At 44.9% G+C, this 14202-nt stretch overlaps 1 protein-coding gene and 1 long non-coding RNA gene across 13 annotated transcripts in view; one reads left to right on the top strand and one right to left on the bottom strand.

Moving 5' to 3' along the window:
* Positions 1-205: 205 nt before the first annotated feature.
* The window catches only part of PRPSAP1 (phosphoribosyl pyrophosphate synthetase associated protein 1), a 31469-nt gene continuing 17472 nt past the window's right edge, over positions 206-14202 (bottom strand). For all 12 annotated transcript variants that reach the window (XM_086857647.1, XM_086857649.1, XM_086857645.1 and 9 more), the window contains 7 exons: positions 13211-13383; positions 12685-12800; positions 11940-11995; positions 11291-11436; positions 5414-5484; positions 4603-4749; positions 206-4003 (listed from right to left, as the gene is read on the bottom strand). In XM_086857647.1, coding sequence (XP_086713773.1) covers positions 3845-4003; positions 4603-4749; positions 5414-5484; positions 11291-11436; positions 11940-11995; positions 12685-12800; positions 13211-13383 — 868 coding nt within the window. In that variant the 3' untranslated portion in view covers positions 206-3844. The remainder of the gene's footprint in view (positions 4004-4602; positions 4750-5413; positions 5485-11290; positions 11437-11939; positions 11996-12684; positions 12801-13210; positions 13384-14202) is intronic.
* On the top strand, positions 3997-5592 carry LOC147649801 (uncharacterized). The gene is made up of 3 exons (XR_015278077.1): positions 3997-4089; positions 4173-4255; positions 4472-5592. It is a non-coding gene; the product is annotated as an uncharacterized LOC147649801 (long non-coding RNA).

Genomic DNA, 14202 nt, shown 5'->3' with positions numbered 1-14202 from the left:
GCCTTGGTGGCATCTAACTTAACTTCACTTCTGACCCTACCAACAGTAAAGCCACAGCTTTTGCTTTAACAATACAGAGTGCTTTGGTAAACTCCATACACCCACCCATTGCACTGGGGTTAAATCACCATGGAATTATTTCCAATACAACACAGAGTATGGGCCCAACAAAATAGGAACAAATGGCAAGCTGTCACTGTTGATGTGTGTTGTACAGGAACAACAGGGATTTATTTGTGAAAGGAACACCACTAATGTCCAAGACATTTGTCTTGGCACTGAACAAAATGTTTGTCATTTTGAAATACGTCCTGCTGAAATGCTTGAAACTGTACTTATATACATTGGGAAGATTAAGAACTATCTGTGATTCCATGGACACCACACCACTGTAGAAATAAGCCATCACTCAAACATTTGGGTTTGTATTTTTCTCCAAAATTGGGGGATGCAACTTCAACTATTCAGTTCTGTCACAATCCATGAATTGCTACAACCTACCTATAGATCCCAGCAAGAGTTCCTGCTCACCCCCACTGGAATGAACCTTGCACTGGTGGAAAGATTACTGCAGCATGACGAGCTGTGTTGACTGCTGGAAGGTGTCTGAAGGAATGGACACAGAGCTCTAATCATTGTTCATCAAATACTGAAGAGATACATCATGTGATGAGAAATGGAGAACATCACTGGTGGGATTGTTTGGGTGGTCACCCACTGTAACAGGAATTCCAGATCTAACGTTGCATCCTGCTGTAATTTTTCTGATTTCTGTCATTTTATGCTTAATGCACTATAGTGTTTTATATGTTGGAGTGTTTATATTAGCTAGACAGACTGCACTGTCCCACAGATGTCCTTGCATAAATAATACTGTTCCCTCACGTTCAGTAGTCTTAAAAATCAGAGTATTTAGCTAACCTGATCAAAAATTTCTCAGAATTTTTAAGTTGGACATAATAAATCCCTGTTTATAGGCACAGAGGCAAGAGGTGAACACATGGCCACTCTCTGGAGCAAGAGAAGTTGTCTTTAGTCATGGGGTGGATTCTGGTGGTGCCTCCCCCCACCAGCTCTTGAGCTGCACTATGATCTCAGAAATGTTTGTTAGACCTTGGCCTTGAGACCAGCACCTGGGTTGAGCAACTCTCAGTCTTATCAAAACCACTGTCTGCTCCCAGGAACTTGTGCTGTCTAACAAGCTCCTGTATTTTAACAAACAGCCTTGGAAAATCATTTTCCTTGCCTGAATAACAACCCAAGTGGAACAACGCTTTTATTATCAAACTTTTCAAGAAAGCTGCTGACATGAATTGTGGCCAGGATGGAAAAGAATTATGACCATTCCTCGAGGCTCAACCCTTTGTCTGTTGAGACAATGCAAAGATACCTGATGTGAGTATTCCCAGGAGCTCGAGGGGAATTCTTCAGAGCTACCTTGTACAGGCTCCTTCAGGTCTGTGTGCAAGTGGGAATGCACTATAGAAAATATACTATGGATCTTGCTCTCCTGGATTCTTAAGTAGTTTAGATTTTTAAGAAAATGCTATATGAAATTGTTAAATTGTTTAACTTCAGCATAAGCAATAGCTTAACAGCTTATGCTGTTAAGTGCTGCTAAACCTTTGGGCCTAAACTGTTGGTCAAGTCTGGAGCTGTTTTGCAAGAGGGTCTACTCTGAACCTCATGACTCATCTCGTGTTTCCTTTTTATCCTTGCCCTTTCCTACCCTTACACCCTCCCCAGCCTCAATGTAGATAATTTTTTATTGCATTTGTGTTTAGATTGATTTGTTTTAGATTCTAGTTTGTTTTTACCACCTAGTAAGTAGTAGAGTGAACCTTGCCACCAACTTTGTGGAACTTTCACTTATATACTAAACCTGCTTTTGCTGATACCTTTGCTGGTGGTTCTTTAAGCAACCATAATTCAGTCAGGACAATGGCCCAGGGCACACAGGCAGAACCCTCTGCTCAGTGGTGCTGTGATTCCATGGTTTCTACCCAAATACAGCCAAGCAAAAGCAAGCCTGAATGGGGCAACAACCCTCAATGAGCCCCAACCTTGCTCCTGGCAGGTCTGACAAGTACTTTGAAGGGAAGAGAACAGCAATACTGCTCACACTTTTAACACTGGCTTCCAGGATGAAGAACATTGTCCAGTAGCAGCTCACAAGAAAGGGGGCAGAGACATCTGCAAGGTCCCCACAGCTCCAGATGATCTGGTGATGATGTACTTGCAGTACAGCATCATGTTACCCCTCCAGGCCAAGGAGCCAGGCTATGGTCACAGAAAACAGCTGAGATTTGTTTGTGGTACTTGGAAAATGCAGGAAAACCCATCAGCAGCCTTGATACCTCATCCAGTCCTGCACATCCCTCATGGAATTTGGCGTGGAGGTTTAATCCATGCTGGATACTGAAGGTGGTCCAAGCACTCCATGATGAGGAGTCTGTTTGTTTGCCTGGTGTTCAAGGCTTGTCCTGCTCAGTCACTGCTGGCCCGGTGGCACATTTTAGATGTTTGAGTGGAAGCTTGTAGAATAAAGATAAGCAACACTAAACAACTAAACATTTCCTGTGCTGTTGAAGCAACAGCTTTTATTTGTTCCTCACATCAGCAGACTAGTGTTGTAGGTTTTTCTGGAGTGTGTTTGTCTCATCAAGGGGAAAGATCAGTTTGGGAGTTTATCCTTGTATCATCCTGGAGACAAAGCCCTCCACATGCATTTTGTGCTGCTTCCTCAAGTGTCCCCTCCACTCAGAAATTAGTATCACTCAAGAAAGGAGTGATCAGCCAGTCCTACCTCCCTGTGAAAAAAGGCTGCAAGCTGCCAAGTGAGCCCTGTTACAGCAACAGCCCCACTAAATAGACACAGCAGCTCTTCAGAGGGCACAGCATTCACAGGAAGCACCAAAGCTGAAAAATCTTACACTTTTTATTGCAGATTCAGTGTTAGTGTTTTGGAGAGCAGGGCTGCATTAGAAGCAGATATTGTTCCAACTTCCCTTCCCCACAAGACTCTGCCACAAACTCAGCCCCAGGCAACTCCAAAAATCATGCCTGGTTTTGCAGTGCAGACAAGTGTTCCAGTGAGGACGAGGACCCTCACGTGACTCATCACTGAGGAGAAATAATGATCCAAAGCTCGCAAAATGAAAAGGCCAACACATAAACTAGCATTCCCTGCTCTGCTGGGACACACACGAGAGCCTGTTCCCAGCTCCCTGACCCAGGGATGGGAGCAGCCTTGCCAATGGGTTGCCCTAAGCTGTCCTTTCGGGATGTTCCGCTAACTTAGTTTTGATGAAAGTCCCTGCTCTGCTGTGCAGGAGAGGAGAGGCCACTGAGCTGGCACGGAGCTGCTGTTGGCTCAGCTCTGCCAGCAGCACAGCCTGAACGTTCCCTTCTGTGCTCTGGGGCAAGACACAGGCAGAAACAACCCCAAAGGCTGCTCTTGCTGCCCACACAGCAATGAGTAGTCTGTTCCCTTCTCACAAGCTGACAGCTACTTCTGTTTAGCTTTTCTTTCTGCCCCTACAGGGCGAGACAACATACTAAAAAAAAAAAATTCATTAAAGAAACTTAAAAATTCAACACCACCTCATTTCTCCATCTCTCTTAATTAAGGTGTAATCCCCCCCCTATGCCAGTGTCCCCCTCTATTCACTTGTAAAGTGCTGGTCAGGTTGGTTTTTTTCTATTAGATCTCATGGCTCAAGACCCTGAAAACCTCAACGCTCCTACAAAAATAAACAGCTGTGTTATGCCTATGTTTTATGATATTGCCTTTCCATGCAGATTTCCTTCTCTTCTGGAATCCAGGACGGGGGCAGGCTCAGGTCTAGTCATCAACAGTGATGTTGCGGAAGAGATAGGCCATGGACTCGCCGTTGTGGATGCGCCGGATGGCTTCCGAGAGGATCAAACTGATATCCACAGTCTTTATCTTGGGGCACTGCAGCTTCTGCACCTCGTGAGGAACAGTGTTGGTCACCACCACCTATGGAGGCCCAGAAAGGAAAGGAAGTTGTGCTGCTGGAACATTCACCCTCCCTGAGCAGCCACCCTGGATTGACTCCAGGAGGGGTGTGTACTGCTGTTTCACAGTTCAGGGGGAGAAATCCTTGTGTATTAGCAAAAAAGATTAAAAGAAATGGTCTCCCCTCTAGGACAGTCTGATGAGGGGACCAGCAAAACCAGCACTCTCCAACAGGCTGATGGGCCCACTCAGATCACAGCATCTGTTACTAAGGTTTGAAATCCTGTCCTCTGCATGTACCAGCAGCCCCTGACCAGCTGGGGGAGAGGGGCTGCACAGTGAGATGCAGCCACACAGCCCCAGCTGCAGGGAGGGAAGTGTCCAGGCAGGGATGACTAATATTTTTATAAGGGAGAAAATACACTCAGAGAAGCAGATCTGATCTGAGCAAGTATTAATCACACTAGCTCTTTTTTTTATTTGTTCCAGTGAAGACCCAGCTAACTGAAAGCACCTGATTAAATGAGTAATTCCAGACATGAGCTACGTGCCATAGGAAGGACATTAATTTGTGAATTTTGGTGCCAGCCCTCCCTCTGCAGTCTGGAGAGGAGACTCACCTCATCAATGGAGGATTCCTCTATGAGACGGGGGGCATCTGCTGACAGGAGCCCATGAGTGGCCATCACAAAAATCTTGTAGGCTCCACGCTCTTTCAGGATCTCTGCAGCAGCTACAAAGCTTTCCACGTCATCAATGATGTCATCCTGAGCAGAAACAGAAATAACATCAAAGCCAGAAGTTCATAGAGCCTGCAGGGCAGGAGTGGATCAGGGTACTGCAGCTTTGGCCATGCACACAGATGAAAAATAGAATCCCTGTCTACTTCAGCTGCTGATGAGGACAGCCACGTGCATGACTAATCTGTGAATGCTATTTCCCGGGTTTAATGACCCTTTTGCTAGTGTGGACAGCAAATGTTGTGTCTTGGAAACAAATTAGTCCCTGCACATGCACAGTTTATCATCAGCAAGGCATATTTTTTCATGGGGTAGGAGCTGCATGTTGATTACTTACACAGCAGCATGGCATTGCAAGTAAGAGAGGCTTGGAAAGTTTTTTGTTTGTTTGGGGTTTTTTAACACTTCAGGGGTTTTTTTCTGTGTGACCTGGATTTATTCATTACTTGCAGACATCTGAAACTTAGAATCAAGTGAGCAAGGAGATTTTAGGGCTTAAAGAGCTGAAGTGCAAATGGTTTTCACCAGAAAGCTGAAATAACCAAAGCCACCAGCACTACTGGAGAAATGAGTGTCTAAAAAACATTCCCACTCCTCCCACCAGCCATCCCTCTGACCCTCAGGGATGGAGCAGCTGAAGCAAAGATGCTGTGAGGAAGCCACCCCCCACCTGCTCCCCTCACACTCATACCACAATGATGGCAATTCTTCCTCCAACGTCTCCAACCACAGTTATTGGCGGTTTCTCCTTGGCCATCATCACTAAAGAAGAAGGGAAAAAAAGAGTCCAGGTGAGTCAGGCTTGAGTCAAACCCCACCAGTTCCACCACACAAGAGGCTGAACCATTAAACATCTTACATTGATTCAGACACAGATGTGCTTTACGTGATCCTGACACCCACCTAAGCGAGGAACCCTGATTTAAACACCATTTTTCTCCTCAAATGAACAGCACTGCTGCATAAAGAGGAAGTTCTGTTTCTGTGGGGATTTTGTACTGACCTCAGAAACAGAAAGCAATTCAAACTCTAACAAACCCCTGTGCAAGGAGAGTTACAAATCAGCACCTGGTTTATGGGCAATATCAGTGACTTTCTCTGAGCTCCAGCACAGGACTTGAAAAAGAGTCCATCCCATGACTGGGAACAAAAAATGTGTTTTTCTAAGCAGCACCTCTCAAAGGGCAGGTGCTTTACAAGGTGCAACTTTTCACCTCTTGGACTCAGTAAATCATCTGTAGGATCAGAGACTTGCACTGCACCTCATTTGCTTTCTCACATCACCAAACACAGAGGGGTCTTTGAGACCGTGTAAGAACCTTTAATACCACCTACTCAGGCAAAGGAAGCTTAAGGAAGTTTGCAGAAACAAACTTGCTGATTATTTTTTAAGTGGATTAATGGAAAGAGTAGGAAAAAATCCAGTTGAAACTCATTTCAACAAGTTCAGTGCAACCAGCAACTGGATCAAAGGATACACTGACAAGCTGTGCAAGTGAAGAGAAGTACTGGGAAATAAGGTTCCATTCCCTCCTGACAGTACTTTTGTTCATGCAAAAACACATCCTGCCAAAATTCCAGCAGCATCATAAAAATACCAGAGATCTGAACTAAGATGCACTGAGAGTGTCCAGATGTAACACAGCCTTCAGACTCACACCAAGCAGCAACCAGCCCCCAGTTGGTTGCCAGCCAGGGACGTGGTGTCCAGCTGCCAAACCTCTCACTTGCCTTGGGGTGCTGGAACAAAACCTTCCAGCATGGAAAGGACACCGTGGTGGGCAGATGTGTGTCAACAGGTGACAATCTGAGCTGATCTAACCTCTGAAGCCAAGAGGCACCTCCAGCATTTTGTAACACTTACCTGGCCCACCCCCACACCCCACACCCCTATTTTATACTCTCCACAGTGAGTGCAAAGTGTCCTGCCAAGGCACTTGGTGCCCCTCGTTTTCTAAGCTCAGGTTTTGCCAGGATTCTGGCCACAGAGGCTTCTCAAGTGCCTCAAGGAGCTCAGACACTGCAAGATTTTTCTCTTTTAGGATAATCCACTTCAATGTAATACCTGAGCAGCAGGAGAACACAAGCCATTGCCCATCAAAAAGCCTGTCTGAATATTGATCTCTGCTCTCCTCGCCAAAAAAGTCTTACATTAAACTCCCCATCCTGCACAGCAGGATGATCCAGTACTATTCCCATATCTCATCAGTGCCTGGGAAAGCTTAGAGTGCAAGCACAGCTGGGTGAATGAGTCACACTGAGGGATATGATGAAAGCAATTATAAGGACCACAACTTGAAGATTCTTGTGTATTCACATCCATGACCCACTCCACAGGCTGGTTTTTCATAAACCAACCAAAACTGTATAAAAGGTGTCCAGTAGTTCTGTTTTGCCCAAAGTCCCATTACTCATTGCCAGGTTTTGTAGTTAAAGTCACAGCTACCTTGGACTGAGGAGTTAATCAACAGCTCTTTGTGGCACAGATTCCTCAGCCTCCCTTGCACAGATATTTCTGAGTCTCCTATCAAATGCAAAGTCACATCTAAACCCTGAAGGAAAAATATTCCTATGAGAAGGAAGATTATTTGTAATAAATGAAGATTAAGCACCACAAGAGTAAATTTCAGTTACAGGCACTACTGGCCTGCTTAGATTAGTTATGAGTTTACTATCTAGTCTGGACAGTAACAGAGCTCCTGGTGGAAACTGTGAAGTATCAAAAGGATTCCACCTGGCTGCCATCCCAGCCTCCCTGTGTATCCACTGAAGAGTGCCATCTCCCTTTACAACAGCCAGGTCAGAGGAAACTTTTCTACACAAATGGTGAAGAGCTGAAATTCAGCACTATTTTACTCACAGAGATACGGAGTTTCAGCAAATCAGTATCCTTTTACTCCATGAAGGAAGCAGACACATTCCTTGCTATGCTTAAAGGCTAACATGGCAACCAGCAACATTAGCAGTGCTTTGCATCTCTGTCTGTTTTTAAAAAGCTGTATTTCAATTTTGGTTTATTTTTAAAGAATGGTAGGCAACATGTCGACCTACCCGGATCTTAAAGAGATGTTCTCCCTTTTCCTTGTTCAATTTTCTCTGCAAAAAAAAGAAAAAGAAATTGCAAGCCAAAGATCTACCCACAACCACATCAAATCTCAACTGCTCCAAGGGGATGAGAGTCTACACAAGGGTTAGTGCAGCCAGTTTCTTCTTCAAAATCTTTGGACATATAAGGATGTGCAAGTCAGAACTACTATGAGGAGGTGCCTTGAAAAATGATTCAAATAATAAAGAATATTTTCCTCCCAGACACAAACCCTCTATGTTCACAGACAGAAGAGGGTAACAGAAATAAGCCACGGTGGTACTTTTGCCCGATGTAACCCTTTGGATCATGTACAAGTTTGGGTTAAAGAGCTGCTGACTTTCTGGAGAGTAAGAAAAGATGCTTTTGGTACCTGTAGCTTCTGAGGGGAAAAAATAAAAGAGAAAAAACTAGACCAACCACCATTTTTTACAGAACAAGAATATCAAAGAACACTTTCATTCAGATGTGCATAGTATACACCAAAGTACCACATGTTAAAGGCAGGATCACTGGCACTAAAAAAGAACATTCCCAGGTGTGTAAACATGTTGCTTTAATTAAGTGGTCAAAAATGAGTTAAGAAGTACTAAAATATATTCTGTTTGGAGCTGACAGTGCAAATTAAAGTGACAATCACCAAGAAATATAATGCTGCATTTATAACAGAGCCTGGGAGCAAAAGGCTGCTCAAGAATGAACTGTTTTGTGTAGATAACCTTGGAAGGACAGAAAACATCCCTGTGCCCAGCCTAAACACAGGCAAGATGGGGGTAGGGAAGCAGGGACAGATCTATGGTCATCCCATTTTTTCCCCCTAACTCCCTTTGTGGCAGTTTGCTGGGCTCTGGGATTCAAGCAGACCATTAGCTCTGTATAAAGTACTGAATTCCAAAGCCACTGAAATGATTTAACAGACGGTGCTCCACTCTTTTTCTCACGGAAACATGCAAAGAGTCCCCATGCATTTGTTAAGGCACAGCCCCGAGCCAGCTGCAAGCTCTGAGACACAAAAGCACACAATCAAAGGGAATAACCTTGGAGTGACATCCTGTCTCCAAGGCTCTGATTTCAGGGGCTGCAGTGATGTGGCTCTTGCTGCCACTCTAGCACAGCATTTTAAGTGCAATTAGAAGCACCTCTGGTATTTTTCTGTTGTGGCTCCCTACGAATCAGAATATCACATCAGGCCACACTCAGAGGACAATAAATAAGCCATTACACTGCCTAGCATTCATTAATTAGAGGCACATGATCCCTGCTAGAACAGGGGGAGAAGGTGCATGCCAGGACGCAGGAGCCCGGCCAATTCACCGGGAAGCCCATGGAAAATGGCACAAAGCACGAGCCATCGCTGTGGGGCTCCGGGGCTGCTCCCAAACACAGGTTTCACCTCTCTCCTGGTTCTAACACAACTGCCAAGTCTGGGATCCTCCACACTGATCTGGTTGTAGCCCAGAGTGGGATGCCCCATAAGAAGTCTCAGTCAGGAGACATCCCCAACCTTCTATCTGCCAGGCCCAGGTTTGGTTGCTGAGCCAGGCAGACTCACAGACCGTTTCTGTTTGGATAATTGGAGGGTTTGGGGACAGTCCTGGTATAAGGAACATCCAGTTCTGAGCAGCAGCATGTGTCTGACCTTTCACAACCAATCACACAGCTGAACCCTGCTATACTCTGCTCTCAGAGCTTTCACCACCAGGAAGGGAGAGCTAGCTGAATGAGGGTTTGGAATTAATGTGACATTTGAAGTGGGAAGATGCTTTTCAAATGACTGAATTGGACAAGAAACGAGGCACAGCAGAGAGGGTCAGCAGAGACACTTGCAGCATTGCCATCCCAGCTGCACTTTCACCTCTGTCTGGCAGAGACTGTGACACGACCAGAATGCAGACTGCTTTCAGACAGGGATAACCTCAGAACCCTGCTCACTCAAAACCAGGGATCTCTCAGGATAGAAAACAACTTCTAAGGAGAGTTTTGGACAAGTTTGCCCCACAATCCACCCCATGACAGAGAGCTGCCAAGCCACAGCTCGACTGTTTTACACTGTGCCTTAGGCATGCTGGGATGTAAGGTCATTGGTCAAGTGCTGAGTTTGTGCAGCAGGAGATAGTAAGAAAGTGGTGATACAGCAAATTAGTTTGTGTTTGGATAGCTGAGGACTATAAACAGTTTTCCATTGGATTCATTATTAAACAGGACAAGGGCACATTTCTGTATGAACAACCATATACAGGGCTCTCCAGCAGCACAACCTTCCACAACTGAGCTTCTTTGAAGTGATATGGCTGGAAATAAAAATACAATCACATCAATTCCTCCATAGCAGACATGTCAGCTACTGATATTCTGGAGGACAGCATCCTCCAGAATAGGAGGGGAAGGAGAAAGTGAAGAATAACAATGCAAATTCCTGCTTTTTTGGACAGGCATGAAAAAAATCCTCTTGTCAGGAGGAAAATAAAGCCCCAAACTTCATTGCCAAACCCCACCTGCCCCCCAAGGCCCAAGAGGAGTTTCACCAGCAACAAAAGCACTTTTTAACTGATTGTATTCCAGTGAGACACACTGGGGTGATGTAAAATGCCTGCAGTCTTACTTGCCTGCTCTCCACAAGCTGCCCACAAACTGGTTGGATGTTCTCCCTAAATTTCCAAAGATGATTATCAGTAGCCAAACCACTGCTGGTGTTGCCACATGCAGCAGCAGAGTCTTTCCCACGGGCACTTCTCAGCCACGTTCCTGCTCCCAATTTCTTTCCTACCACCACCTGCCTAGAAAGCTAAAATCTTCCCCAAAAGGAGCTGGATTTTGATTGTACTGTTGTTATTTGACTGCTGCAGGAATAAAAGCAGTCCTGAGGATGGCATTTCCCAGAACACAAGTTTGTTCTTTTTCTTTTGCTCTCTGCTCCCAAATCAATGGCAACAGCTCTGGAAGCAGGACAACAATGCTCTAGGAGAACCTATTCACCCCAGCCACATAAACCTCAAAACCTTGTCAGAACAGACATAGGAATATGATCACCTGGGTGCCAAGGTGAAGAAAATTTCCAGCAGTAACAATGGCTGCAGAGAAGGGAAGACAAAGACTAGCCCTCCCCTCCCCAATGGAGCCAACAGCCTCAGTGATCGTTATCTCATTACTTACACTTTTACATCTCCCTTGTTTCATCAGCTCAATGAATTCTGTTGCTGAATACTGTAAAAGCACCACCTTTATCAGAGGTTTGGCAGTATAACACTATAAAGTAGGCACAGCCCAGGAGAAACTACTGATGCTCTGCATGGCCAGAAGGAATTAAATAAAAATCTTCCCCTGTGAATTCTCCTACAACTCACTGATATCAACCTTTCTATGAAAAGAATTCCGCTGGTCTAACTGCCTTTAGGTTTGTTACACAGATAAATCAACAGAAACTTCCCACCAAACTCTTCTCTTTTTTTCCCCCCAAAGGTAAGCAGAGAAGCTTGATCTTACATGGCAGCTCCAGGCCAGGATGCACAGTTGCATTTTTGAGCATTGGAGGGGAGTGACGCCCATCATCCATGTCCTGCTCCGTGCACTGAGCCTCTCCATGGATCACTGCCAGCCCCAGCCGCAGCCTCTCAGCGTAGGACTGAGCCCTGCAACACAAAAACAGCCCTCAGGAAGGTGCTGGGCTGATGCAGTTTCACAGCCCACTACAGCAAGTCTCTCCCAGATCAACAGCAAGCAAAAGCTGCACCTCTGTGGCTGTTTCTCTGCAAGAAATCTCACTGGAAGTGACTCCTCATTCCTTATTAAAATCCCAAAGCCCACTCTACCCATTGACTCCACCACAGGGTCTCCTGTGTTCCTCCACATGTGAAATGCTTTCTGAGATGGTCAGGCAGTGCTGAAACTCCAGTAGCAAGTCTGACTCCAGGTGATCCATTTCAGTGAGACTGCCAGAGTTTACTCACATGAGGGTGGGAATACAAAGTTCAGCTGCCTATCTGCACCACATCCATCCCATTTCCAGCCACAAAGGAATTATGACCAGATTATCAATCCATCTGCCACCCTCCCATACTTTCCCTGGTACATCTTCCACCAGCTCAGGTATTTTCCTAGTAACTTTTAAGCAGCCAGCAAAACATCCATTTACCTTTTAGCAGCGCCAGGAGATTTGGCTACAATAACTGCGTTTCTGTAATCTGGAATCTGGATGTGATAAAAAGTTAATTAATTAAAAAAAGACCTTCTTGCTAAGGAGTAACTGGTTTGATACATGGCTGAATAAGTTCACCCATCCTCCTCTCCAGAACCAAATTTTCATTCTGTGACAAGAAACTAGAGAGGCAACTGCACTTGCTTCCAACACCAGTATTTGTATATTCTGCAAAGGTGGGAATGTTCACTATGTTTAACCCCCCCCATATGGGGAAGCCTTGCTCTCATCATGTGGGAATAAATCATCTTTTGCACATGGAGAATAAAACCTTTGTGCCCTGCTCCCAGCCCTGCTGTGCTCAGCATCCTACACCCAGCCCAAGACAAAGTCTATCAATAATTCAGAGCAGTCAGAAATCCAGCACAGCACCAAGGGAGAGGGGAAGCAGTTTAACAGGATTTCAGAGGTGATTAGAGGCAGGAGCATCTCTCAAATGGCACTAACTCCACAGTGAGCAAGCTCCTCTCCTGCTTGTGCTGCAGTTCAGTTTCTATCCAATCACAGAAGTGTAACATCCTTCCATGAAACATGCAATAGGTGCCCCCTGAGAAAGAATTCATTAACAGAAGGATTGACCTAGACTGACACCACCACCTCTACTTAAGCAGAGGCCCAATGCTGCCATCCCATTCAAATGAGTTCAGACAAGTTGATATACGTAGAATTAGAGTAACCTCACTTCTTCCTGTATATACTGAAGCAAGAAAGGGGATGCTCTCAGGTTGTCTACTGGAAAGCTGAAGAAGCCTTGGATTTCCTTTTGATGAAGGTCCATAGTGATAATATGTGTTAAACCTAAGGGGGGAAAAAAGACAACAATTTATTGAAAATACTCCCATGTGGCTGGAGTTCCTTCAACACCTCCATTTTCCAGACTGTTTTAGTTATTACTCAGACTATTATGCCATGTCATAAAATAATCATAAACAGATTAACACAGATAGTTCCACAGACATAATGAGAAACAGGCATGTGATGCCACAGCACTGACCTGACACTGTATTTCACTACAACATTTCTAGGCCACTTCCCCACGTGCAAGTTACAGAGGAACACAAGAAAGTTGAAGAAAATTAATTCCCCTAATGTGGATCAAGATCTCAGCAACATGCCCCCACATCAAACAGGAGACTGGAAGGACAGGTGACCTCTGGGATGCCCAGCAGCTCTCAGCCTGCTGTGCTGCTGCTCCCTGGGACACTCACCTGCCTTGGCAAGCATTGAAGCCAGCAGCTTGCAGACTATGGAGCCCCTCTTCCTCATTTTGCTCTGTTTGCTGTAGGGGAAGTAGGGGATGACCCCAATGATGTTCCTGGCACAGGAAGTCTTCAGTGCATAGGCCATGATCAGCAGCTCCATGACAGCAGTATTCACATCTCTAGAAGATTTGAACACAATTCCAAATATTAGCAGGTGTTTTAACAATGCAATTCCTTTTCCATTTATACTGATCACCCCCCACCAAAATTCCAAGAAAATAATGCTACATCTCAGGCTAATGTGTGCCACACCCAGATTGCAGCCATACAGCTCCTTCCTCCACGCCACAACAAATTACAATCAACTCTTACACATACAGGACACAACACCAGCACTCAAGAGCTGTGGACTGGAATTTGATTTTATATTCTAACATAACGTGTATGATGATTTCCCTCCATCATCCAACAAAAAGGCTTTATATAGAATTTAGTTTGGAACAAATGTCACTTGATACAGTTTAATTTGAACTAAAATAGTCTTTTAAAGAAGCAGCACACATGCAGCCAACACAACTTCATCCACACTGGATTTCTTAGGGTATATTCCTCTTTAACAGTGTAAGGCAGGTTATTTTTCCTGCCTTAAGAAATACTGTAATTGGAGCAGTACAAACTCCAGACAGCACTTTGGTGGAGGTCAGCATCTCCACACTTTAGCTTATCTAGAGACAGAAGGAACAACAGCCCATGAAATGCTAAAGGACTTTCTTGAAAGAAAAAACAACCAAAGAAAAAAGTAACATAGGCAGAAGAATCATAGAATATGCTGAGTTTGAAGGGCTCCATCAGGATCATGAGTACAATTCCTGGTCCAGCACAGGACACCCAAAAAATCCTATCCTGTTCCTGAGATTGCTGCTTCTTGAGCTCAGACAGGTTTGGTGCTGTGACCACTTCCCTTGGGAGCCTGTTCCAGTGCTCAACCACCCTCTGGT

This window comes from Cyanistes caeruleus, chromosome 19, assembly GCF_971803275.1.
Source record: "Cyanistes caeruleus chromosome 19, bCyaCae1.hap1.1, whole genome shotgun sequence".
Lineage (NCBI taxonomy): Eukaryota > Metazoa > Chordata > Aves > Passeriformes > Paridae > Cyanistes > Cyanistes caeruleus.
Note: the sequence above shows the minus strand (reverse complement) of the source record. Positions and strands in the feature narration are given on the sequence as shown.